Below are 27,789 nucleotides of genomic sequence, written 5' to 3'. Positions count from 1 at the left end.
CTTTAAGCTTTTATTAACGGTTATCAAGGTACGTGGCCCGAATGGCCATGGCTATTCTCACGCGACAATGTGAGCCAACCTCGATCCTTTACCCATAACGTTCTTTCTTGCACAGTCCTTTATCCTATATTCGATCGAAACTATTTGTACGCGAGAAGTTTCAAATATTAGTCATCTAACTTTTATATTAAATAATAACTCTACGTTTTCTGACGAGTTAAATTAAAAGAGAGATGCGTTAAATTTAATAGCTAATAATAAATAAATGTAAAAATAGATGACGCTTTCTTCATGGCTGCGTGACATCGAATAGTACGCGTGTGTGATCTTTCTGCTCATCTTTGATCCATTATGCCATTAATGGCGCCGGAGGGTCTCGTGTCTCATGGGAAGAAAAGTTTTGCCAATGATTAACCGAGGTCTAGTTCGTGCTTTTGTTGAGTCAACTTGCCTCTATAGAGTAGTTAAGAATAATTAAGATTTAACACAAGTCAATATTTTTTACTATAAGCCGAGTGGTAATGTTCGTTATAAATAAATTGTGATATAACATTGATAAAATAAATAAAAAAGGTATAAAGAGAAAACATAATATGTAGATATAAGTTTTAAAAATAATATAAATTTTATATATAATTCAATTAATTAATATTTAATTAATGTAAATTTAAAATCTACTTAAATTAATTAATAGTTTTATTAATAAATTATTAATTACAGAATTTGTGTGTAATTTATTGAGCATAACTAATGATTATTTCAATTTAAATTATGATACTTTAACTTCCTCAGAGAAAAGTTTCTTCCTTCGAAAAAAATCAAATAATAATTTTTACAATTAGCTTTATGACAAAAAAATAAAACTTTAAATCAATGCAATATTGCCTCCACTCGCATTTCTATTCAACGATAAACAAAATACGGTAAATCAAACGAGAATACAGGCGACTGAAGAGGCTCGGTCCAGCTCGGTCTCGGTAAAAGATCTGACAAGCTTGTTAATAAGATTCTTTAGTAATTGTGGATCAAACAGATCCAGGAAAATTTACCATCAAAATTCAACTAGTATAATTTATATTAAACTATGTACAAGTATTCTTCGTATTCGAGAGGTGCGATGCTGCGGCGACAGTGCGACCTAATTGATGTCATACGAGGGTTGTTTAACTTTAATTCCCGAAGGAATTTATTTGCCGGTCAGTCACCCTAAATGTCAGTGTAATCACGCGTCACTATTACAAATACATGATGTGTTATAAAATACCATGCATTTGATCCTTCAAATTAGAAACGGCATTTATAATACAAAATTTTTGTTTACGCAGCATCCGCCTTACATATTAACGAGAAGAGTGTCGGCGGACGAGATGGATTCTTCACATGGTTGAAGGATATTTTTAATAAATCCGCAGGTGAGCCGCAATGCTGATGTCATTTTTGGGACAGAGGTTATTTCTGTCATTCACTGTTACATAATGTATGTTATAAAATATGCAAAAATTAAATCATACAATTCATGATATTGCACGTGTGTTTCTGACTAACTATTAATTTATTAAAACAATAATTACAAAAATAATGTAGTTTACAATGAAATTTTTTCCTTCATCTTAGTATAATTATAGGATAATTTAATTATTTATTTTGCCATTATTTATATTTTGATTTAATATATGTGTATTTTATAATTTTAATATAAAATGATATAATACTATACAGGTAAAATTAAATTATGATTAAAATAAGTTATTAGAAGATGTGCTGCATATTTTGTTTTTAAAAAGTTATAATGCAAAGACTCTAAATTTTATCACGTAATATCAGATAATGTAAGTGGATGAAATATCATGTTGCAGAGAATAAAAGCCGCAAGGCTGACACCGCGATCGTCGATCGTGCAGCAACGGCAACAACATTCAATCGATCAGAAATGCGGCTGGCGAATTCTTCGGACAAGGTCGACGTCGTTAATCAAAAACTGGCTAACTTTTGCACGGCGCGATCGACGACGAAGTTCAAGTATGAGAACATCCGTGCTGAGAAGCGTGACGCGAAGAACGGCGGACGTGCGTACACGATTCAACAGTCGGCAATCTACACTACGTCGCAGTCGAATCGTTTTGCGGCTGGAAAAACTTTCGAACGCGGGATAGAACCTGACTCCTTATGGCGCGATCTTGGCAAGATGTATCGATCCGAGAGAAACTGCGGCGCGATCGAATTTGCGGCAAGAGACGATCTCGATGTGGCCTCGCATTATCGTTGTTACACGAGCCCGAGACACTGTTATCGCCTGCCACCACATTGGACAAAACAGCCGCTGATGGGATTGGGCGTCCCGAATAGATACATCAGCATGCCAACGCGCGCGCTCGTGGGTTTCGCTCCTAGAAACACAAAGCCACCTATCAAAGAGCCTAACGTACCCGAAAAGCGCGAGAAGGACGAGAACAAGGACAAGAAGGAGAAGAAGAAGCCGGTAATACGTACGGATAGCGAATCTGTCGATAGTAGCGAGAACCAAGCGGAGATGGTGGCGAGCGATAACCCGAAGGATCATCCCGACGCAACGTTTCGTTACAATTGGGGCGTGAAACTCGCCAAGAAACAACCGGTCGACGAAACGGCGAACGATAGCGATAAGTTCGCCGAAAAGGATCAGCAATACGTCACGGAGCGGTTTTGGAACTTGGAACAATCGAAGCCGGCGACCGCGGGTTCTGAGGGAGACGCGGAGAAGCCTCGAAACGCCTCTTTGAACTTCAGGAGTGGCGATACCACGACCGATGGAGCAAAGACCGATGCTATCCCAACGCCGAACGATTCGGTGAAGAAATCGTATGCGTCGAATGTGAAGGATACAACCGCGGACTATCTCTCGACTCCGTCGTATCAGACGGAGACCTACTCGAGTGACGATATTGTTGCAGTGCGACAAGATAGCGATGATACGGACTTATATATGAATTCTGAAGAGCTCCGAAAAATCATAAGGACATCGCCGAACACATTGAAGGAGACGATCATCAATGAAGAGTACAACATTCCGGAAGGAACGGATCTGGACTTCGAGATTAAGGCCTGGCGGAATCTCGTGGCGAGATCAGCCCTGGAAATCAAAGAGAATTATTCACCGCCCATCGAGGAAAATCTAGAGAACTTGGTATCCATCCGTCCGGAAGCGCCAGAGCCGAAGTTGGACGTGCGAATTGTAAAGTCCACCGAGGACGACTTAAAAGATTCGGATTCTGGATACGTGTCTCCGAAATCCATAGAGATTAAACAAGTTGGACCTCCGAAAAGACCAGACGGTTACTTTACCGGCAAGAAACTGCACACTATGAGCACACAGATTCGTTATGTACATACGAATAACATCGTTCAACGACTCATTGGATCACTTTTAAGCAACTTTGCTCTTGATAAAACTATGCAGACCAAATATCCAGGATTTACTGATTCGAATAATACGCCAAACAACCGATCTCTTTTACCTGTAGAACCTCAAAGATTTTCAAGTAGCAATCAGGAACAAGCGAACACTGATCTCGTAGAGACGTTAAATAAGATCGCGGACAAGGAAATGGAGATTTCTATGAACCAGCTGCAAAGTACTAGTCATAAAAAGGTTACTCATTCGAATTCTTCTAAATTTACGCAAAAGGATCAACCTCGTTATAAAGATGAGGAAGCGCAGGAGGAAACGGAACGTTACGAAAAGTCACACGTTAATTACGAGGACTTACATGATAAAGGCGTTACAGGTGTCGACTGCAACAATCAATCAACTAATAGCGAATCAGTCAAATCGTACGCGATCAAATCGACCAAGGAAGATTCGAGGAACAATAGTACTACTTTTGACTCAAACGAGAAGGACGCAGACGATAATCCGAGCAACGAAGACATCATCGATGGCGATTATATACGATTACCCGGCGATCCTTATCCTTACAACAGAGAAAATCTAGAAAAATGGCGCGTGCCACGTACCAGAAATCTCATCTATAAGCCGTGGAAGCGAGAAATGTCCCGTTCTTCCGAATCTTCCACCGTGAAGTCAACCCTGAGAAACGCTAATGACGCGTACGCAAACGCCGCCAGGGAGTCGCGTGATTCTCACGTCGGTGATGCGGTAATGGAGATTTCAGGAAGTGGCGGCGATGGCGGCGCAAGAAAGAGGACGGGACAGGCAAACGGATTCCGCGTGTCCTCTCGGGATCAGCAGGTGGTGTCTGATTGCCTGCGTGGCGACGCCGCGGATATACTGGGGCTGCAGCAATGGACGGAGGCCTTTTCGCGGCTCGACGTCCACAAGAAGACGAACAAGGCGGCGCGAAGCGACAACAACGCGCCGTTCCGTGCCCACTATGAGTAGTTCGCGACGGAACTTAAGTTCCGGTGCGCGTGCACCTTTGCATAATTTAGTTCTCTCGATTAATTAGGACGGGCTCGTTGCCGCGACGTAACGAGCCAGGGTTCCGCAAACTCCAATCTTAAATTGGCGCTGCAGACGCCCCATTTCCGTTTGCTTTCGGTATTTGAGCGCAACAAATACAAATGTGAATGTAAATCATATTTTTTTCTAATAGTTTACTACTAATCTTTTATTACCGTCTTTGTATTGTCTTTGATGATCTATTTAAAGGAATATAATGTAAAATTTATTGTTGGTATATACATAAATGAGAAACAATATGTGGAACTAAAAAGTTTAAAAAATTCATATATTTGTAAAAATTGTAGATATCTTCCATTATAACTCAAATTTACAAGAATTATGATTTAAGATTATAAATCGTAAGAATAATTTCAAATTATTAAAAAAGTACAGTAACAACAAAACAAAAAATGTGTGATTTAGACCGTTGCATTTTTTACAAACATCATAGTAAATAAATAATTATCATATAAAAATTTAAGATTATATTATAATGTAAAATATTTTTCTATATACATATAAATGTAATAAATGTATTAATAATCAATTTTCGTAAGGTTGCAGAAATTGACAACAATATCAAAGCAATGATATAAGTGATTTAATAATTCTTTTTGTTTTTATAATATATTGTATTTAATGATAAAATTACTTCACAACTCAAAATATTGCTTAAATTCTGACTTAATCGGATTCGCATAAATAACTTCCATTGCTCCATCCGGTATGACTTCTTTACGTGCATGCCCTCCGCCTCTTGAAATTATTCTCCACTCCCATAAACACGTTCGCCTTCTCGCACTTACGATTAAAAGCGGATAGGGAATCAAGCGGGGCCGTATTCACGAAATTACCGTATACGGCGCGCGGTTAGTTCGCCTTAAGAGCTTTTTTGATCCTCGAGACGATCGGGCATTAATCCCCGGCCAACGCACCTGTCGAGAGGTAACAGCAAGAGGAAGGAGAGAGGAGGAGGAGGAGGAGGAGGAGGAGAAGGAGGATAAGGTTGGAGAACGGCTAGGTCGTTCAATCAGACACGTGTACTTACGTGTACACCGACATGCATCCCGCATGGACTCTCGGCGCTTCTTCTTCGGCTAAGCGGCCGAACTATCGACCTACCGCGCCGGGATATGCGTGCCTACCGGTCACGAAGACCCGGAGGCTGTTATTTGACCATCGGTGAGATCACCGAATCGTCGATCCTCTGTCATTCAAATCGCAGATGTCCTGCCGGTCTAATCGGCATTGCGTCCAGTATCCTTCGACGAGGGAGTGGACTCTCCTCTTTAAGTTGTGAGCAAGGGAGAGACTCGAATCCGGCTGCCACATCGCACTACCGCGATATTGGAGCATCGGCTACCATATTGTGCTACTACCATCGCCGATAATGCCCGCAGGTAATGGCAGACCCCGTGGCCCTGATTACCTTCGCGCTTGTGGAAGACACGCGGACGTAGTTTAGCCTCAGTTACAGCAGCTGGTCGTGCCGTGCCGTGCTGTGCCACTTTCCTGACCGCTCACCCGCCGATCCTCCTGTCATTTGCTCCTGCGGACGTTCCGCGTGCTCTTCCGCGGACGTTGCTCGCGTCTAACGGAATACGAATAATGAGCGTTGAATGATGCCGGTCGAGTTAGAATCCGATGTGCGGTTCAGTGTCCCGCCTCCTTGTCGTGGTGATCAGAGATTAGTCGTGTGCATTTTCTCAGTGATCGAGTTGCTGTGAGTCAGTCTAGACGATCAAATCTTGTCTCGAGTTAATTTTATGCGATCTACCGTATCAAATTATATTTTTAATCTTGGAATCCATGGAATCGAAAGTCTGATCTACAATATGCTGTTTGCTTCCTGTTTCTTGCTTCTTATCTCTTGCCTTTTTCCCTCTTTGCGATCGTTTTATCGGCAACCATGTTTCTTATCACGTGTTTCAGTCTCTTTCGAAGTTCGTCAACTTTTTTATCTTGGACAATAGAAAATAAAGAAGGATACGGTAAAGGATAAGGTAAAGAGGTAAAAAATGATAAAATTAAGGCACGAAAACAAAGAGAACATTGTGAATGAGGCTTAATACGATCATTAATCATATTTAGCGCATCATTTCTTCAGTGAATTCCACATTCAACTGACTCCTCAGATTTTATTCTTGTTTCTTTTTTCCTCAGCAAGACAAGAAGAAACGTTCTTTAGTAATAGACGGCGTTCGCAAGTTTATTATTTCCAAATAACTGACAGAGGATTTTGTAATCTCGTATATCAATTGTCTCGGTATAAGATCAGAACTATTAAACTTTCCGTTAGGAGACGCAACAACGCAGCACAACGACGAAGTCGAGGCAGGATTGGCATTGGTAGCAGACGTTGCTTTTATTTATGACTAGATTCCGCTGACTACTCTCCGGGTTCGCTCCTCCTTGACCCTCTCCTCTCGTTCTCGCCGAGGTTAGAATGATCTTATCTATGCGAGACGTAGCCGCGGATCATTTCCTTCGGGGTCTCCTGCACTATAAAAGATCGCCCTATGGTTGTATATTACTCACGCCACCGTGTTTTCACTTGGCACGGCGATCGACGCCGATATCATAACTCCTTGTCGTACCGCCGTTCAACCAGCAAATCTACCCGGCGACGAGGCCTCCTCCTGGTAGCGATAGCAATTCTGATATAACCGGCAGCCGTTGTAAGAGGACGAACATCACCGGCATATAAAACGAAGGTCTCGTCAGCTAGCCTCGAGCCTTATCGCGTCTAAGTGTGACGAATTTTTTTTTGCATTTCGCAGGCCCGATATAGCAATTTGAAACTTGTACATCAACTGATATTGTTGATTTCATTAATTGTCATTAACATTTCGTACACCAGTAATTAATTGTTTTTCTTACTATTATTTTTATTTTTAATAAAATAAGCAGCTTATCAATCACCGAAGTAAGTACTGAGAAAAATATGAAGAAAAATATTGATAAAGAAAGAGAACGTTGAGATGAGATTAAATTATATTAAGACTTCATAAATGCATGTTATTCACACGAAGAATTTGATCTCTTGGAAAATTCGTGTTTAACATTCTAATAATGGAACACCTCGTAAATATGTCACGACGCTTCCGGTAATGGAAGGTCACCCGGGAAGTGAGTGAAAATTCCACAATGTTAACGCCGTTTCACACATTGAGCTATAATCCGGGACGCTGCGACCATCCGTGGCATCCGAGACACCGAAATAGATGGTTTACAGCCTCCCTTAAATACGTCAACGTTTATGCGTGGATTCCCGAAAGTAAATCGACGAAGAATGTTTTCGTATGACGGCGGCCCCGTCACGAGCCGAAGCCAACTTAAATGCCGAGAAGCCAAGCAGCCTACCCTCCATCCGAAGCGAAATCATCGGTTATTATTAATAACGCGAAGAGAGTCTTTGTTTACGATGTCACGGTCTTTTACACATGTGGCTTTATGATACATCGATGCGGTTGGTCTTGTTCGTTTTGGCTTGCAGCAATATGTGAATAATAATTATTTCGACGTTGAAAGATTGACATGATAAATATAAATCATCACTCTAGATTTTGCTAGGAATATATTAAAATATTTAACAGATATTTTACATATTTCTAGCTTTTTCTTGAGCAACAGTAATAATGATAATGATATAATGATAACAAAATAATCCTTTTGTTTTACCAGAGAATTAATTACTATTTTTAATCGAGGTGAAAATTATAAAATGAACGAATTTACTAAAATATATATATATATTTATGATTTTATTGATCAACACTTAGTAAGTTTGCTCACTTTTGTAATTTTCATCTCGTTTCAAGATACACAATCGACCCTCACAGGCGCGTTCGAAAAAAAAACTATGCCTCGGAGTACCTCCGAGTATAACTTTATTATTCTTTGTTTAACATTTAGAGAACAATAAGGATAAAATGATGTTCAAAAGCACTCGGGTGGTGTTTTCGAACGCAGCCCGCGGAAGAGAACTTGATATATGCTTGCTTATCAAGTTTATCCGAAGCATTGCTTGTCCAGAACTGCAGATGACAACTGTTCTCGAACCCTGCTCTCTAGGATATGCCCTCAGGTGGTGGACAGAGGATTAAATAACGGGTGTCGCCCACTCGAATCTCACAGACATGAGACGACATGATTCCGCTCGAATGGTCACGCCTCGAGTGGGGTGCAAGTCACCCCGCGATCGTTCGCCGCAGAGCGCAACCGTCCGTAGTGACACCACAAAAAATCACGGCGCCGCTTTCCGACCGGATATCTTTCAATTACACGTTAATATGATAGGCGGCGGGCGTAGGTGCAAGTCACCGCCGCGTCGTTGCTCGCAACATGCGCACCATACATGCATACACGTATACACATACGTGCCACCCACACGCATACGTCAGCGTATGCGATCGAGAAGTCCGATGTGCGTGTACGCGTGTGATTAATCGACGTCAACCGCAGACCACGGTGCGAGTCTCGTCGAGGGAATCGCTCGGCGTTTCGTTGACACGTCGATTCGCGGTTTACGCGCCCCGAAATACCCGCCGCGCCGCATCGCGCAGGACGAAATTTATATACGTTGGACACGCAAAGATCGTCAGCGTAAAACGTTTGCGTAACGCGAGGCGATACGGCGGTTAAACGTGGTTGCAACATAATCGTCGAGCACGCTGTAGCCTAATCGTGTTCTGGTAGGCAGCCAACTTCTGTGAGGTTTCCACGTTGGAGTGTTTTTTCAATCGTGATGTCATAGGGTTGCACGCACAAAGTGAAATTTACACATATGATCTCGGCAGTCATGAATGCCGACTTAATTTTATGGCGACCGCGTAACGAGGTTAAGGAAACTAACATATTTCAGAAAGAGAGGGAGAGAGAGAGAGAGAGAGAAATGAACCAGTTTCATTGAACATTGAGAAAAATGTTCTTGTTGAATCAACTACAGGTAAAAATAAAATGCATTCTAATCATACCAGTCAGAATTTTGATTAGTGTAAGTGAATTGCTAGTTATTTCGATTAGAATATTTTATAGATTTAACTGTTTTACAAGGTAGATATTTATAATATGTCGAGTTCTATTTTCGACTCTTTGATACAAATAAAGATGCATTTTATGTGATTTAGGGATCATTGGATTCATTTTTTTTGTACTTAATTTCACATATTGAAAATTAGTAATTATAGTTTTTTAATATCCAATGCAACATTCAACTAAAAAGAATAGGCTTTTCATAAACACTTTACAATAATAGCGCATTCACTACGGAATCTTATTTATTCTGTAGTATAAGTAAGAATGATTTTAATAATAATATAATTAGTTTTAATAAAAACGATTTTTAAAAAAACAAAGAGAAATTAGAAAAGATATGACTTGATAAAAATGATATCAATCATTACTTTCTTTTAAAATGTGTTTTAAAATTATATTTTCCGGATACTAAGATTATTTTAACTGTAATTTTTAGATTCAGCAAGTGAAAAAAAAGACGAGTAAAAAAAAAAGATAAATTCAACGACTTTTGCGTCCTCCCCAAATTGCCAAAAATATTGCCATAAACTTTCTATAAGTTGATAAATTTTACGATCACGTAACTCGGCTCTACTGAATTAATAAACGCACACTTTTGTTTAAAGATGTCATTAAAATCTATATTTTAAGGCAGAAACGTTAAATCCATATAGACATAATTAATCTTTCATTCAATCTCTTTGATCGACAAAAGGGCAATTGTTATACTTTTGTTTCTCGTAATTGTTTAATTAATCAGTTAATTAATTAGCGTAGGTCAAATTCATTGGATTCAATTAATTAAGCTTCATTTAATTACATGCGTTCGATCGTTTCGACATTCATATGTATCCATGTATCCATGATACATCTTTCAATAATCTTTCCTATTGTATCAGTGACTCATTTTTCGAAGACGCAACGATCGATAAATAGTCACACGATAAGCGCCGTCGCAGTTCCTTCACCGCTCTCCGATATCGTTTCCTCGTTAACGGAAAAGGGAATGTAATAAGTTCGAATCTCGACACGGCGTTCAGTGTTTCACGGATATTAATTGTCGTTCGTGACGCACGTTTGATTGTCCACGAATCGAATCCCAGAGACGTAGCTCGATGATGAACGTTTCAACGTTTCGATCACGCGGCTCTCTGACTTTGATTGAATGAGCAACGGTGAATGTCCGCAACGCCGAGAATTTCCCAAGGCACAGGGCAGTAAAAGTCGATTTTTCCTAGCGAGATCGCTTCCGTTGCGCCGCGCGGACTGTCATTTCTCCTAATCGCAACATCTACCTCTAATCATTACTTCAGTCGTTGTCGATTACTGACCACAAATCGACTGAATCTCCCTCTCTCTTTCTCTCTCGCTTCTTTCCCATTATTATTCCTATAGAAGAAAATCGACAGAGATGATGATAATAAATACGTTCGTGAGAGGCGCGCAACGACGACAGTATTCAATCGAATGTGGAAGATATTAACACCGAGCCGCCAACGTTAATATCTCGCGACGATAATGATTAACTCCATTAAAGTGTAACACATCGATAAACACATCATATCCTGTTCGTGATTATCTATTTATCATTATCTATCTCGATCATTCGAGATATGAGGAACAGGCGACAGGCATCGATCAGGAGTAGCTCGTCACTCGTCCATCTTATCAGACCTGTTATCCTTGAGATCGTTAAGTTTCACATGGCATTAAATCAGATCATCTGTATGTACGCACACGTACGTCCCTATTTCTAATTTATAGTAAATGTTGGACAGTCGCCATAAAAGCACGTGTATTCACGTTAAATGCGCGACAGTCGCTGTATGTTCAATTTGCCACGCGTGACTTGTCTAGCTTTAAGTACACGGAGCGGAAGCGCAGTGCCAAGAGGCAGAGCCAAATAGACATGTAGCTAATGTGTAATGGCGTAATTTGCCAAGGGGCTTAATCGCATCATTGTTACTTGGTCGTTCATCGGAGTGGAATAAGCTGATCGCGTCTCAAACATCCGCGCGCAGCGACTCAGTTCCCCGACGCTCGGCCGCGGAACCAAATTGCGACTACGTCGTAAAATTATTAGCAGTCGGCGATAATTATTAGACGCGCAAATAACGGAGTTAATCCTCGGTCGACGCGAGCACAAGAAGAGGGAATAATACTGTCGTGACAATAAATATAACGTCGATGCTTTCTTATTGGGAGAACAAGATTAGAACTCAGTCACTAGATCAAGCAAATTATATTTGTGTGCAAGAAAAGTGCTGTTAAAAATGCGATTTAATATTACTAATAATATGTATATTTCTTTAAAAAGTATAGTGTACTTTCAAGAAATTGTATACTGAAAAAAATGATTGGATTAATTTGAATTCTGATAAAAAATGAACGAATCAGAATTTTTTGGTTAAATTTACCGAAATTGTAAAAATCTTCTGGTTTGTCCATTTCCAGAAATTTTTCTCAATATAGTAACTTAAGGAACACACAAAAGTCAGCAAACAATCAAAAAAACTTTATATTGATTTTTAGTATTAATGAACAATCAAATTTTGTAACACTGTTTTAATTTTTATGACGTCAAAACAAAGCGATTTAGACTTTTTTTGTCTTGATTCTTTGGGAATTTCCTTGGGAAATTGTACTTTGCATTTTCAATTTAAAGTACATGAGAAACTAAAATTTTTTAAGAGAGGAAACAAATTTATTAATTCTTAACTAAAACATATATCTTGAATATTTTTCTAATTTTTAAATACTTTATATAATAATTTGGAATAATTTTAATTTTTCACAATTTTCTATTCATGTAATTATTGTACTATATTTATGCAAAGTTCAAATATTATAATTTTTCGAGAAAACAAAACGAATAACAAAAAAAGTCCTAAGGACTCACATGCTCCTTTAGTATTACAAAAGATATGTGTTCCTATTACAAGTTAATTATATTGAAATTCTGAAAATTAAGTTATTTTCACACATAAGGAAGAGAAATAAGGAAAGGTAAGAGAGACAGAGGGTGAGTTGCAACATGCAATTTTTGAGTACACACGTTTAGCGGTAAGGAAATGTCAAACAGGCAGAAAATTCGGTCATGTAAATTTAGTCACATCGGATAAACATCTTGCCTTACCGCTTCGTTCGCCAAACGTGACCGATTCAACGACAACGGTTCGGTACCTCTCGTTTATCCGGCTGATGCACCCTTGTAAACAAATTGTTCTACAAAGTCTCGCGCAAAGGCGCTTTCCCCGAAGAACCGTTTGCGCACCGGTGGAGGTTCGGAGAGCGGCGAACATGTTGGTGTCGTCACCCATAAACAAGTCGCTGTTAATTTCGAAATAACTTGGCAGCCTGGGCCAGCTGTTGGCAACGAGCCCCTGTTGACATAACTTTGACAAAGTCGTTGACAAAGTCTTGGTGCAGCTTTTTACGAGCGCCGGGCCATTAAAAGCTGATAAATCTCTCTGGACTCAACTCTTTCTCTCTCTCTCTCTCTCTCTCTCTCTCTCTCTCTCTCTCTCTCTTTCTCTTTTCTTCTTTCTTTTGAGGTTCGCGATTTCGCGAGCACTATTTTCATCCAACGCGACGCGTCGCGACGCCTGCTTGGCAGCTTGTGAAAATATCGGGTGTCCCTTAGATTAAGCTTTTCCCCTTTGCTATCCGTCGGATATTCTTCCTCTCGCGCGACCGTGTTTGTCAAACCGGTGGCCACTGCGGCCAAACAAACATTTCGTACCACCCGTTAGTGACACACGACTGTCGCGCCCGCACGCGCCGTTCGTGTGGGATTATTAATAGTCGTAGCGACGAACTCTTTTCCTCCGCTTCAGGGATGGAACCTGCGACTCGAAGCTATGATAATACGAGACTTAGTTGTTATTTTATGGATGATTTTAGAAATTTCATAAATCATTTAAAATAACGTAACACAGATTTCTTTATGTATTGTATGATCAAACTATTCGATGTCTATTCGGGTCAATTAAGAAACAGATTTAACGTAAAAAATTAAATATTATAATGATTTTAGAAAAAAATAATATCGCAAACTCGATAGCGAAACTTTGATTAAATATTCTGCCACACTGAAAAAAAATTTACTAAATTTTTAATAAATATTTGCTTAGATAGTATTAACTTACTATTAGATTTACTTACAATAAATAAAATCACTTAAGAAAAAAATAATACTGAAAACAAATTAGTGCTTCTTGTACCAAATAAATATATGTTTACATTTAGTAAACATTTAATTAACTACATACTCAAATAAATATTTATTAAAATTTAAATCATTTTTTCAATATTGTATAGTGTATATATTTGCTATATGTGTCATAAATTCTCTTATTTGTTATGCTTATTTGCTCTTATTTACTAAAAAGAATTTTCCGACAATTGCATTATTTTTTAACTACAGTTTTAAATATTCGAAAAAATAGAATTTTTCCTTCGCTTATAAGAAATTTGCGTAGTTTCACATAAAACCCTATCGAGAAACTCCAAGCGCGTACTAACAATTTTAACCCCCAATATAATTACGATCAATACAGTTATGAAATCCTTGGCACCATCCTTGGGCAGCATATGTTCCGTCCGAAAATGTATTCCATTCACGAACGATACCCTAAGAGAACATCAAAAATAATACGTCACTGGTTTCTCTCGAGTCCGTAATCGAGACTCCCATATGTCTGGCGCCCCCAACATAAGTATATCGCTGCGAGGAACGAAGCTTGATCATATATCATGAAGGAAGTAGATGACAAGAGTCATTCTAAATCTAATAAAATATACATTGTTAAATATTAAAAAATTAAATTTAAACGAATTCTTTAAATTAAATGACATTTTGTTATTTTTACTGTGTCGAAATGTATTAGTTTAATTCAAAATTTGTGATTAAAGAAAAACAATCACAACTATTCATTTCTCAATCCAATTCTGTGGTTGAACTGCTTAATTTCAATGTAAACAGCGTTTATATATATATTTAGTAAATAATAAACTAAATTTGAGTCAGATTGATACATTTCTTGAGTTGAATTGTTTAACTTCATTGTTTTACTTTTTACGATATCCTGACATGAGTAGAAAAAGTGGCGATCTATAGATACACTGTAAAAAATAAAATATCAATTTTAAAAATGTTTAGTGGACTTTCTGACGCAAAATTGTTAAAATTAACATTTAATGTATCACTGTAAAATTAACATTTTATTTTTTACAGTGCATTATTAAAAGTAACTTAAATTGGGTATAATTTTACGTTACGAATTTAACACTAAATATTGCAACATTAAGGACTACATTACTAAAAAAAAAAGACATTAGAAATATTTTTTAAGCATTGAGAACAGTAATAACATTCTCAAAATGAATAGTTTGGAAACTTTCATTGGAATCGCCAAAACTTCAATAGAACCACTAGCCGCTAGGTAAAAGGGTTAAAAGCTCGAGAAACGTTGACCATCCTCATAGCCTAAAGGCATTTGTTGATTACATTGGCCGAGGAGGGCCAAGAGATTTTAATTAGTAGCGTTTGCGCTTCGCAAACACTGGCCGATATGTCCCGGGCCGTATCGAGCCCGAGAGCTGGATCGATTTCGAAAGCAAAAATTCTCAGTGGAATCCATCTTTGATTCATAATCGCGTAATCAATACACATAACATTTCATGACTCAAGAGAGATTTAGTAGGACCCACTTGTAAGTCCATCCCCTTTTTAATTATTTCCGGGCACTCTTTAAGCGCGAATGCGAGGACCATGCGGTATTTTTAAATCGTTTGGAACGGAGTTAAGTGTGTCCTAACTTCATCTTCACATCCCTTCTTTTGCACCCACTCGATCGCGCTTCTGTCCCTCTGGGTACAAAAATAAGAACCCTTTGACACGTAGACCTCATTACGAGCGGATTCCACCCAGATGGTCGCCCAGTGACAAAAAAGTGTCCATCGCCAGTATTTCTGGAGTGTAGATGCCGCAGTCCCGTGTCGCTCGTACTTTGCGCGTCACCTCGCGTGACAAATGAGACGTTGTCGTACGTTTGTTCAAATTACTCCCAGCACATTCCGCGCGCTCGCCTGCCGCTCTCAACACACGCTTTGAAATATTAGATCCTCGTCGCTTTCTACCGCCCTCTCGCACGACAGACGCCCGAGTGCCAGAAATTTTGGAAAACTATAGAAGAGAAACCTGTTTGAAGATGTCCCTCAAGATCGAGAGCGAGAAACGTAAGTAATAACGTGGAACGAATCGACAATTGTACTTAATCGATAATTATACGTTTATTTTTCGCAAAAACTAACAAATGTCTAAAAATTGAAGTAGACGTAGACCTGAAAATAATTTTGTTAAATGATCAAAGTAATTAATTTCCTTAAATAACATTTTTGACTTCCAAATATGTGAAAATGTGTTATTTCAATTCAAAACATGTTTAACAAAAATACTTAATCAATCCATTTCTGTGATTAAATTGTTTAATTTTAAAATAAACGTATATATTAATGTATGCGTTTAGTAAATAACAAATTAATTTAAGTCAAATATATCATATTTCTGAAGTTAAATTGAGTTCTGAAAATAATTTCTTTGAATTATTAAAATAATTATGTAAGACGATCACAAACTGATTGCTAAAGTGTTAAAACTTTTGGCAGTATCGCTTAAGCGTTTTACATAATTTGATGACCTAACAAAATTATTTTCAGATTTTTATCTAGTTAAATTTTTAGCTTCATCAATCATTAAATCGTTCTTTCCGTGAAAAAAATGATTAAAAATAACTCAAATTTTTAGATACAATGTGGCATTATAAATTTAACGGTGTAAAACCAACAAAAATTGTCAAAATATTGTTATCCTCGAGGAAACAATTTGAAAAATAATATAATTTTGTCACGCAGGGGATATTAACACCATGATGTCAAGAGTCATCTCGTAATGGTCGTATTCCTGCGACAAGCAATCCGGAATCAATTACGGACATGCGGCCCTAAGGAACTCTCCAATACGTCGACGGCAACCGACGAGCGAAAAAGAGACAGAGAGGAGCTTTTTAGACAGCGGTGACCATTAATCACCCGCTTTTTAGCCGAAAATTCCCTCGCGCCTAGTTTACAAAACGAGGGTCGTCGAAATCGCCCCGTCACCCGGTACAAGGGTATACCGCTTTTTGTACTTTCGACGTTGATCTGCGTCTAACTCGCAGACTCGATTCTCGTTTCTGTACAAAATAGATCGGTCCCATCTTTGTCCCGCCGTGTTTTTCGGATGATTCAAGGATCGTCACGGATCAGTTTTTGAGCTGACGATGCTAATCGATATTTACTATGAAATTCTATTTTTATATAGCTCTACTATAGAGCTGATTATACAAGGCTTGATTTATATATAAAAGCACATATAAATATGTTCTAATAAGTAGATAATTGAAGAATTTCGGGTAAGTTAAAATGATTGAATAATTGGACATATGAGAGTCAAGTGTTATAGTTGTTACACATAAATAATTAAAATTCACAATATAGTGTGTGTTATTAACTTAAAACACAAATTGCAAATAAGAAAATCTGAACATTTCGGTTCATTTTTTGAGTCATTCTCAATGGAAACCGCACTAATTGTTCAATAATATATGTTATATATAAATTCCAATGATGAGGACTAGGATTGTCGAACGGTAAATACATTCTATATTCACATAATTAAATTAAAAATGATTCTAAATATTAATTAAACATTATTTGCATATCCTATATTTATAAAATAAGCATATTTGGCAGTTCGATTTCAATATAATCGCAGCTGTCATTCACGATCCAACGGTTTAACGCGGCACGCCTAATTAACAACTCTCTCTCGTGTTAAAAGTTTGCATCGTTAGAAGACTCCGCTCATTAAGGCTTGGTCGCGAATTACGCTCTCCGTCGCTTTCTCAGAAATCTCGGTAACGATCCCGATTGCGCTCCGGCCAGCGAGCGAGTGAAGATCGGTTTCGTGGCAGCACGTCGTTTGCGAAGGGGACCGCTCTATCCCGGGATCGGTTTACACGAATCGGAAAGTCGCCTTCACGGCTGTCGGTGGTCTAGCTGTCACGGATAAGGACTGAAATAACAGAGACGCATTAGCGTCGCGAGGATCAAAGTGCGCGCGAGTTGCAGGAGAGACGAGAAAATAATAAAAGGAGAGTAGCACGGGGAAGCCACCCAAGCTGTCGCGCCGTGAGTTTAACGCGTACGTTAATGCCTGTCGGCCGGCCTGGACCTCGTCCTCTATAATTAGCCTGTATTGTGTTACTCACGAGCGGATTATTGCGCTCATAAAGCGTTCATAAAGTTTTTCGGCACCGGCCGATGCTCTCCGTTATCGCTGCTCGCCGTCGTCGACGGATTAGTCCGACATTTGGGATTGCGACCTTAATTCCCAAGTGTAATGTATTCGAAAATTAAACAAAATATGTTGGCATAAGGACACTGTCAGATATTTAAGATATATATATATGTAAGAGGTGAAGTCAAAGAAACTCGAAACTTTTAATAGTAAAATATATATTTAATAATTAAACTAAAGAAATTCATTTATTTCATTTGTGCAAAACTCTGTAATAAAACAATTCGAAAACTAAATATACAAGTATGTATGGTGCTTTACAGTGAAGTTCGTTCACAGTCATTTCAACCGCTTCCCTAGATATTATTCACATTTTTGTTTATCATAATCAAAAATAAGCGTTTTAAAAGATTTCATTTTTAATGAATACAGCGGAGAATAAAGTCAAACATTTCTTTGTAATAAACATTTCAATGTTTTTTTCAGAAAAGATCTGTTTAATTTTTAAATTTTCATTAAAATAGAAACATTTGTACACGTCGTAAAATTTCGTGGTGATTCCACGCCTCGGGCAAATCAGTCTTGCATTTAACATGTGTATCATGAATTTTCATTTCGCCAGATGATTATGTGATTTTCGCGCGCGATAAGTTCTATTATTATTTATCTCGTAGGCTGAATTTTCGCGCTTTACGGTCGCCCGTGCATTCTGCCGCCACGCTCCGGGCGTTTCGAGGGGGTTAACCGTTATGTCATCGCACTACGTCGGGAAGAAACCTTGAGAAATATCGCAGACCGTATCGCGATCGGCATGAATGCTTCGTTACTGGCGAGACGACGTGCCGCTCTATACGCCACAGGCGAATACGACATACATGCGTGCATGTATGTTATATCATTTCATTTTCAAAATAAAAATCCTATTTTTGCTCATGACAAAAGAATTCCACTGATTCTTTACAATATTTTTCATTTTTGTATTAATAATAAGTCTTATTTTAATAATAAATTTTCTTCCTCATAATATTATTACAAATTTATATATTTATAGCTTTTATATATTTTATTATATTATTTTTCTTGTAATAATATCTAAAGATTAATATCGTTTCTCCATATTTTTTCAAATTAATTTTTAACATACGTTTGTACCTACAAGTTGAAATAAAAAAAAATAAGCTGTTATTTTTTATTGCCCTTTCTAATGTTTTTATGATTATTAAATTGCTTGTCAATTTAATAGTTTTAATTTGTGATATTGCTATTCTAATTCTGTAGGATTACGTTTTAAGACTGAAAATTAAATTTAGCGCATAGTTTGTAGGATTAAATGTATAATGTAGAAATTCACATTAAAATATTTATGCACTAAAGTGTATATCTAGTTTGACCTTTAAAGCCTTTATTTCCTATTTCTTGTATATTCACATTACGGTTTTAAAGATAATTTGTCTAAGATTTTTATAATTATTTATATTCTATACTTTATTCCAAATCATATATTATTTTACAAAAAAAAAAAGATTTTATTTATTACGTTAATAAATCTGAAAAGATTTTATTAATCTATAAATATACTTGCAAGTAACGACGTTTCAAGCCAGTGATTCAAACTCTGTTACGACTAGTTGTTTCTTATACCTTTATGTCGTACATTCAATTCCGATAGTGCTCATATATCAACTCGTAATCGGAAACATGAGTTTTACGCACGTAATTGCTCGGCGAAAGAACGTTGTAAAGCGTCCATTACGATTCCTTTTAAAATACGATCGTAAAAGTTGATAATAATGATAAAATGTCTCTCTTTCATCCAAGTAAATTAAAGTGTAACATAAACACAATGCTTCATTAATTATAAGGATGAAGTACGATTCCACTTTGATTTCACATATAACATTGAACCTTGAAATAAAATGCACAAAACTATATTACATCTAACTGAAGCGTCATGAATTATATGCCTTGATTGATATTGCCAGGGATAAATTGAAGATAAAGTATACCGAGTCTCTTCTAAATTTATAAGCCGTTATATGCGATAAAATGAAATACTGTATTAAGATACGGCACAAATTAGAGAACCAAATGCTCTGAACTAATATTCGACTAATAGAATCATATCTCTTCTGAATTGAAAGCCATCACGTCGCAAGATAAGGCAATTGAAGATAAGGTATCGAGCCTTCTGTAATTAGCAATATCTTATTTTGCGTTTATACCCGCATTTTGGAATCTAAGCAATGACTCTTTCTACATCCCGTGCAATTGCGGCGGCAGTAAAAGGCCCGATGGTCGCTAAGCTCGTTAAGGTTCCTGGCGTTGTACACGAGCAGACTCGCCGGTCCCACAGTGGGACTTCAGGAAGCGCGTGTGTTCGCGGGTAATAAAGTCACTCGAGCTACGCGCTATCCGCCGGCGCAGAAGTGGGTTTTGTCGTGTACCGATAATGGTAGCACTTCATCAAGGATCCTCGGCCTTCTTTCCTGCGGGATGCTTTCCTCTCTCCTTCGGCCGAAGAGAACTTGCACCGGAGAGGACGCAGGAGGCCATCTGTTTCGTCATTACCGGCAGGCAGTAAACCACCTCTAACCACCACCACCATCCCGTCTATCCGGCTCTAGCTCCCTTGTCGTCGTCCCACGGGTGATACATCGTGTTTCCTTATTTGTCGGACGTGCTGCGGGAAAATCGTCCGAGAAAATCGAGTGATTTGTCCGGGAGGTGTTAATGGTGCTGCCACTCGTACACATAGACGTTTCTTCTTTTCCCTTTTGCCATCGTTTCTAAGCCCTAAAGGCGGACGAAGTTATACACGGAGACGTTAAGTGTCATAGGAACGAGATATATAACGTCGAAAATCTCCGAAATAAATTTCTTTGTATTATAAATTAAATTATATATAAAGTGAAATTTTGAAGTCACATGATTTCAATCGTTGACGAGAATGTCATATTTTAAAGCGATTCTTACGGACGATCAATATTATTACAGCATATTTGATGTTGCACGATATTATTGATCATCTGTATCTACATTAAACTTATAAATTATTTGTTTGACACAAGTCAACACAAGCGTCGTTCTATCCTTCTTGACATTCAGAGAGTGACAAAGATAGAACGACATTAGTATCGACTTGTGTCATCAAATGGAAAGCACTTAATGACAATTTTGGTCTGGACAAAGCAAGAACGACATACATACGTAATATATTCATTTTTAAAACTCGCTTCTTCGCGACATTGCCATGTTCGCATTTCAAACTAGATGGTTTAAGCGGTTTGCGTCATTAGCCAAGCTATTCCAAGCATCGACGACAAGTTCACTTTGGAGCACAGGCAGGCGCCGGGACAAAGAAGACCAGGGGGAGGAGGAGGGGGAGGGAGAAGGGGGGAGGGAGAGCCGCTCGAGAGAAGACGTGCCACGGATAATGTGGCGAGGGAATATCTTCGGAAGCCGTGAACCTGTCAATAAGGTGGATTCCTCTGGCGGCTCCTTCTCGTCTCTCAAGAGTGAGGGTGGCGTGAAAGAGGTGCCGCTTAGACAGGAGAAGAAAGAAAACGTGAAACACACGCTCGATGGAGAGAGAGACTAGGGGGATCCGCGGGATGAGTACGGTACGTACGTTAGCGTTCCGCACGCGAACGTGTGTTCCTGTACGAATGTGTGAGTTCCTGAGTCTACCGCGCATTCCCCGCGAGAGCTCGGAAGCTCGTTTTGCCCTGCACACCGTGACTTGCAGCTCGATTTCTGGTCCACCGAGCTGGCCGGGATACAGATATGTGTTGTTGCTTTTCTTCGAATATCGAATCCCGCGATGAAAGAGAAACAGAAAGAGAGAGAGAGAGAGAGAGGGGGGGGAGAGACACCCGGTGCCAGTCATTAGGCCGTATCGTGTGAGAGATCGTTAAGGGAGAAGTCTTCTCGAACAAAAAGTGAACTGATACTGTACTCAAGCACGTCACATTCAAACTTCACTTGCATTTCTATGCTAGCGACTAGTTATGTAATTACTGGAGAAAGAGTTTATATCCGTTATCTTGATGATATCGGACTGCTAAGACTGCTTTCTCAAGTACATATCGCTTTCCGATCTGAAGGAAAGCGTATTGATCAGATATCAAGTATCCTTTTGACTAGCTAGACTACTACATTGTCAGTCTGTTAATTAATCGTTAATTAAATTTCAAAATGCTATATCGAGAAAAATATAGCTTTGCGATTACTTCAGTGATCCTACACTAAGAAAAAATTGGTTGTTTGATTAAATTAATTTAGTTTGTCTTTATTTCTTTCGATAAAGAATATAGATATTGATACATATAAATTGAATATTATATATTTGACTTAAATACATATATTCTCCAATGAAAGAAATAAAGACGAATTAAATTAATGTAGTCAAGTTAACTAACACTTTTTTTCTCAATGTAGAACGTGGAAACACTGCGCACGAAATGGAGAAAGAAAAACATCTTAAAAATGTAATGCTTTATAATTATTAAATTAATACTTTAGTCTTTTTTCGAAAATCGATCAAATATTTGAATTATACGATTTGTCGTGTGCAGTAGCAATTTAGGAAAGGACGACATTTTTAAAAAGAATTTAAAAGAATTTAAAAAATTGCGTGTTTTGCCAGATGTGAATGATTAAGAAAATTCCCTATAGGAGGCAATAACAGAATATAGAATTTGATTAATTTAGGATAAGTTACTTGAAGCTGTTGAATTGAAGGACAACAACAATTTAATTACATAGGAGGGACATGAATCCGATCCTGGAAAGGACGTAGTAAAAAGAAAATATATAGAAACAAGTATTATTTCTTTTTGCAGTAAACACGAATATTTATCGTTGTGATACAACAGAAGGATGTTTTTAAAAGTCACGTTTTCCAGATCCATCGTTCACCGGATCGCGATCGCATCGAATTATTTCCGCCGATGGAACGTTAAACGTATCATCATCCGGCGTGAGACCGTAAATCAGCGATTGCCGCGGTACGGTCGCCGTGAATCGACTAATCTCTCGATTCACACGAGGCAAGGACGTGGAACGGCCTCTTGAAAGGTGCGACGGCTACCTCCACGTGAGGACCCGTCTCTTCAATTCTCGTCGTCGACCGGCATTTACAATCGTTAGCCACTCGGTTGCCCACCTCGGGAATCGTTTAGCGTAATTACGGCTCTTGTCACTAGCGGCGGCCGTCTCCATGCCGTTTCTCGCCCCCTCGACGAACGTAGCCTGTTTAGTCCTTTTTTATGCGCGCTCCGAAGAGGAGAAGAAGAAGAAGAACTCGACACCCGGTATCAGGCTGACGGATACGCTCGATGGACGAACCCTTGGCATTCCATTCGACGACACTAAGCTCGCCGCCGGCGATGTATCGTGACGACACGATGAATTCTATCGTTCCGCTCTCGTCTCTCGGACATCTTGCACTCTCATCCAGAAAGAAGCGATAGAATGTGGACCGTATAACTCCGCACATTAACTCTCTCGCCCGCGCGCGCGACGTCGGACAGCTCTCCGTGACTGTTATAAATTACAGGTGTAAATGCACGCGAAAAAGAAGGATGAGTAAGAGAAAAACAGTTCACGGTTTTGTACATCGCATCGTACATGTCTCGAAATAGGGTTTAAGAAAGAAAGAAAATAATTCTTTACTATATACGAAAAAAAAAAAAAAAAAAGATTTTGCTGAAGTATCTAAAAATTTAGATAGCTGAAGATCTGAAAGTATTGTTCGACTGTCAAATTAATTATTAATTAGGACGCTCAAACAGCACAAAACAAAACTGATTTTTGCAACATTGCTTATCATGCCTGAAATTCCTATGTATGCGTAATTATTTTGGTCTAACAAAATTATATTCTAATCTGTATCTAGCTTTTTAGATGCTTCAACAAAATCGTCCTTTCCTTGTAAATATGTTAATATCTTGCGATAAAACCTGATTTCCGCGGCAAGATCAAGAAGGTACAAGAAATAAAGTCACAAATTGTGCTATGAATACCATTTATATCACAATTAGTCAGATATAATACCAGATGCTGAAGCGTCGTAATGGCTACGTGCAATTCGGAATGACATTGCCTTTCACCTCGCCGCGTCTCTCGCGATTGCAAGTAAATCGTAGCAATTGTAGGAGAACGGAATCGTAATTTAAAATTGTTAGACCGATTCGCATCGAACTCCGGCGCAATAAGCGTGCTCACAATTTGCCAGGTCTCGACCACACACGTCCTGAGCGTAAACGCGAGTATTGATCGCGAACAGATCTCATCCGCAACGGTCCCGTTTAATGCGCAACCAGAGAAACGGAAAGAAGAAATGGAAAAGCGCGTTGTACTTTGTACTCGATTATAGGATCGTTGCGCGATGCGGACTTGCATCTCGGTGACTTTATCAGCGCGATATTTTGTAATATTTGATCAAACTCAAGATCAAACGCGGCGTAATAAGGAGACAAGAGACAAGGTGACGTCGATGAAGGACCGATCTGGAGACTCGATCGTTGGGTATCCGGCAACTTATTAATGCAACCTGAAAGGGGACTTTCCGATCTAAGATATGAGCCTTTCGCGCGACTACCGGCACATCTTCCAAGTGGAAACTTCATTAGCCAACTTTAATTACCTACACCGGCGACTGAGGTCGTCTGAGATCATTGTCACGAACGTCGAGCGCCGGATAGCGACGACTGCGTGAATAGACACTGCTCGGATCGTCGCGTCCTGATCGTGGACGGTCATTTATCAACTTGATAATGATTATCGTAATTAATATCGCCGGTAGGATGGCGTTCACACGGCGAATATCAGGGAGTCGATTTTTGCTCCATTGTCAATCTGGAGTTTATTCCCAGCATCATTGATCGTTAGAATCTGGCTACGATTAATCATCAAGTGATAAAAAATAGGCACAATAATAATAAAATTAACGTTAGCCTATTTGATTGTTTTTTGAAAGACAGATAATATTTTTTTTTAAATTATTTAATTAAAAGATTAGCAATATATTGTGATCATATAAAGAGAAGTACAAAATATCATAATTTTTATTTGGGAGCTATTTAAAGCAAAGTTAAAACGAAAAAACAGTTTTGCTAAAATATTAAAACTTTAGCTATTGATTTGAAAATAATATCATTGAATTATGAAAATAATTATGTAGAACGCTCAAGCTGATGCTAGAATGTTAAAACTTTTTGCAACATTATTTATCATGCTTGAGTTTCCTACATAATTATTTTGATGGTCTAATAAAATAATTTTCAGATTTGTGTGCGCGTATCTACTTAAATATTTGTATATTTCAACAAAGTCATTTTTTCCGTGTATTTTTTTAATTTCCTTTTCTTTGTTTCAATTTAAAAAATTCAAGTATAACATGACATCCACATATATGTTTCTTTTCAGTTATCGTATTATAGAATACATTAAATATAAATCAAGTAAACAATAGCATTTCCATGCATTATGCAAATGTAATAACTTCTAATTTTAACTATAAATATCAATAAAAGTATATAATATTTAAGTATAATAAAAATTTGTAAAGATAAATTAAATTTATAATTATATTTCGTTGAATAATTAATCGTTTTTACAAGAATTATTAGTATTATTATTTATTGATATGTTTCTCTAACTTTGATGACAGATTTGACAAGTTGTTATATAACGCGACGTGTTATTATAATGCGTGTCTAAAAGGGTAAGTCACACTCGCGTTCGCTTTGTCGACGAGAGGTGGGCGAGGAGATGGTCTAAAGAGATTGAGCAAAGCAATAACATTAATCCAGGACACTGCTATAGCAAGAGAGCTTGTCTGCTCGCGGTCGCCGCGAGTCCGTGAGGACCTCGAAGAGTAATCCCTGGCGGTTGGGCTTCTGGACGCCCGCATAAAGCAACCTTGTGGAATGAACTCGGAACTTACCCCTGCCCGTTACCCCTAGTCCACGTCCGTTTTGGTCACGAGCTGTCTCGGCTCCGTCGTGGTTTGTCCCTCGACGAGATGCGGTCTGGACCCTGAACCTTCCATTGCGGCGTCTGTAATTTTAATAAGCCATATTACGAGGTCATATCTGCAGAGACCTATGGAAACTACCTTCGCTTAGCAAACTAGTTACACAAAGAGTCAATCCGTCTCTGTGCAGCCCTTGTAAGTCTTTAAATACGAGAAGGAGGATACAAAATATTTTTTCTATACTTTCGTTCTCTTATTTTCAAAATAATTTAACAATTAAAAAAAATTAAGTTTTTCTTCAGAAAGGGGGAAAAAATATTTTTCATCTCGACAGAAAATGATTGACCAATTAAATAATATCAGTAAAAAGTATATATTCTTAATATAATCAGATATCGTTATTTGTCTCACAATTCCTAAAAAAACCATTCTTTTTGAGTTATGACGATTTTGATGATCTTTAATGAAGTTATTAGTTCGCTTTTGATCGATAAAGTAATGTTTACTTATTGACTTATTTATAATAACTTAAAAGTTATAAATTTTATAAATAGTATCACTTAAACTAAGAAAGCAATGTGTCAATGCGTTTAATGCAGCTGAAGCAAATATAAATTCTAATAAATGATGTTTTATATAAAATGTTAGCATTTAGCTATTCAGTTAAATTAATTTAACAATCAGTTTAACCGAATATCTACTAAACAGATATAGTTAAAACAATTTTACAAAGTTAACATAATTTAATTAGCGAGAGGGGGAGAGAGAGAGAGAGAGGGGGAGAGAGAGAGAGGGGGGGAGAGAGAGAGAGAGTTATACATTTGTTATGTCGTTTCATTATGATACGGGAGAGTGCGTTGGGAACAAACGCGATCGCTTTAATGAATTTCCAGCGGGACGTCAGGAGGCGTCATCCCCACTGCAGAAGGCGGTTAGCTAGGGATTAAGTGGGGCAATCTGCGGTATTTTTTTCTCCCAAACGACCAAGATTTTTATGCCTAATTAATCGCCATAAATCCGAGGGAACGACGAAGGATTACGGCGAAATTTGCGCGAAAGCGTCTTTCAACTGGGGTGATTAAATGATTTGTGGATACAGGCAGAAGATGCTTCACGCCTCGTAATTGCGTTTAAGCGCGCGTCGCCGTATATCATTGACTTTTCAGACACGAGGGGCTCCTCTAGATAACTACAACTTCGGCAAATCGGCCAAGTTATAAATTGCCAATAATGTTTTATACTGCCTACAATTTTACTTAAATATCAGTTCGCTTTGTCGCGAGATTTGAATCAAGTAAATGGTTAATGCCTCCAGTACGAGCTGACTCTAGTTATTCATGTGTAACAAATTTACAATACAATAAATTTCGTTTCGACCCACTTCACGTTCAGATCTACTTCAGTAAAAAATATATAAATTGTTTAATTATAAATATAAACTCATATAATTATACAAAGTTTCGATCTTGTATTCTTGTGTAATGATATGTACTGTGATTAGGAATTGTGTACCTGTAATACGCAAACACATACGATTAGGAAGTAAGACACATATGGTAATCAAAATTATAATAGAATTTTAACAAAATTTGTTATGGTACGTGTAAATGACGTTCTGCCTGTAACGTGTAAAATTTTGTGTCACTGTGGAAAATGCAAGGGTATAACTAGACTAGATGGATGTCCCTTACGAGCACTTGTACATCGCGCCTCTCGCGCGCGCTGCTTTTCGTCCGCATTTATCAATTTAGACGAGGTACGCCCCGGAAAGTCTCGGCAAGCCAGCAGCAAGAAACTGCAGGAGCCCAAAGTTATCCGCGAAGTTTCGAGTGCAGAGCCAGTTGATTTATCGGGCTCATTACTGCCAGGAAAGAGGGAGGACTACAGCAACAGCCACCCCCCAACGGCGTGTTTTACAAGACGGCATTAATTGCTCGAATTAAATATGCACCTCTCTCCGCGCCGTAATTTATTTCGGTTTCCTGAAGCGCCTTAAGTCGCCGGGGAAGCTGG

At 38.3% G+C, this 27,789-nt stretch overlaps 1 protein-coding gene and 1 long non-coding RNA gene across 5 annotated transcripts in view; one reads left to right on the top strand and one right to left on the bottom strand.

Annotated features, from left to right (window-relative positions):
* The window catches only part of LOC147908171 (uncharacterized), a 124,997-nt gene that overhangs the window by 46,598 nt on the left and 50,610 nt on the right, over nt 1-27,789 (bottom strand). For 3 of the 4 annotated variants that reach the window (XR_015546601.1, XR_015546600.1, XR_015546602.1), the window contains one exon: nt 25,747-25,859. This is a non-coding gene — a long non-coding RNA (uncharacterized LOC147908171). Of the gene's footprint in view, nt 1-12,593; nt 12,665-25,746; nt 25,860-27,789 lie in introns of those variants that run through there. The other variant, XR_015546603.1, reaches the window with a different exon arrangement.
* On the top strand, nt 1,793-4,898 carry LOC105144336 (uncharacterized). Its single transcript, XM_011053191.2, has one exon. It carries the CDS (start codon nt 1,838-1,840, stop codon nt 4,376-4,378), a length of 2,541 nt encoding a protein of 846 aa, XP_011051493.2. The 5' UTR covers nt 1,793-1,837; the 3' UTR covers nt 4,379-4,898.

The sequence above is a fragment of the Acromyrmex echinatior genome, chromosome 11, assembly GCF_024713525.1.
Source record: "Acromyrmex echinatior isolate Ae372 chromosome 11, ASM2471352v2, whole genome shotgun sequence".
NCBI classification, from domain to species: Eukaryota; Metazoa; Arthropoda; class Insecta; order Hymenoptera; family Formicidae; genus Acromyrmex; species Acromyrmex echinatior.
The sequence above is the reverse complement of the archived record's forward strand: the minus strand, read 5'-3'. Positions and strand labels throughout refer to the sequence as shown.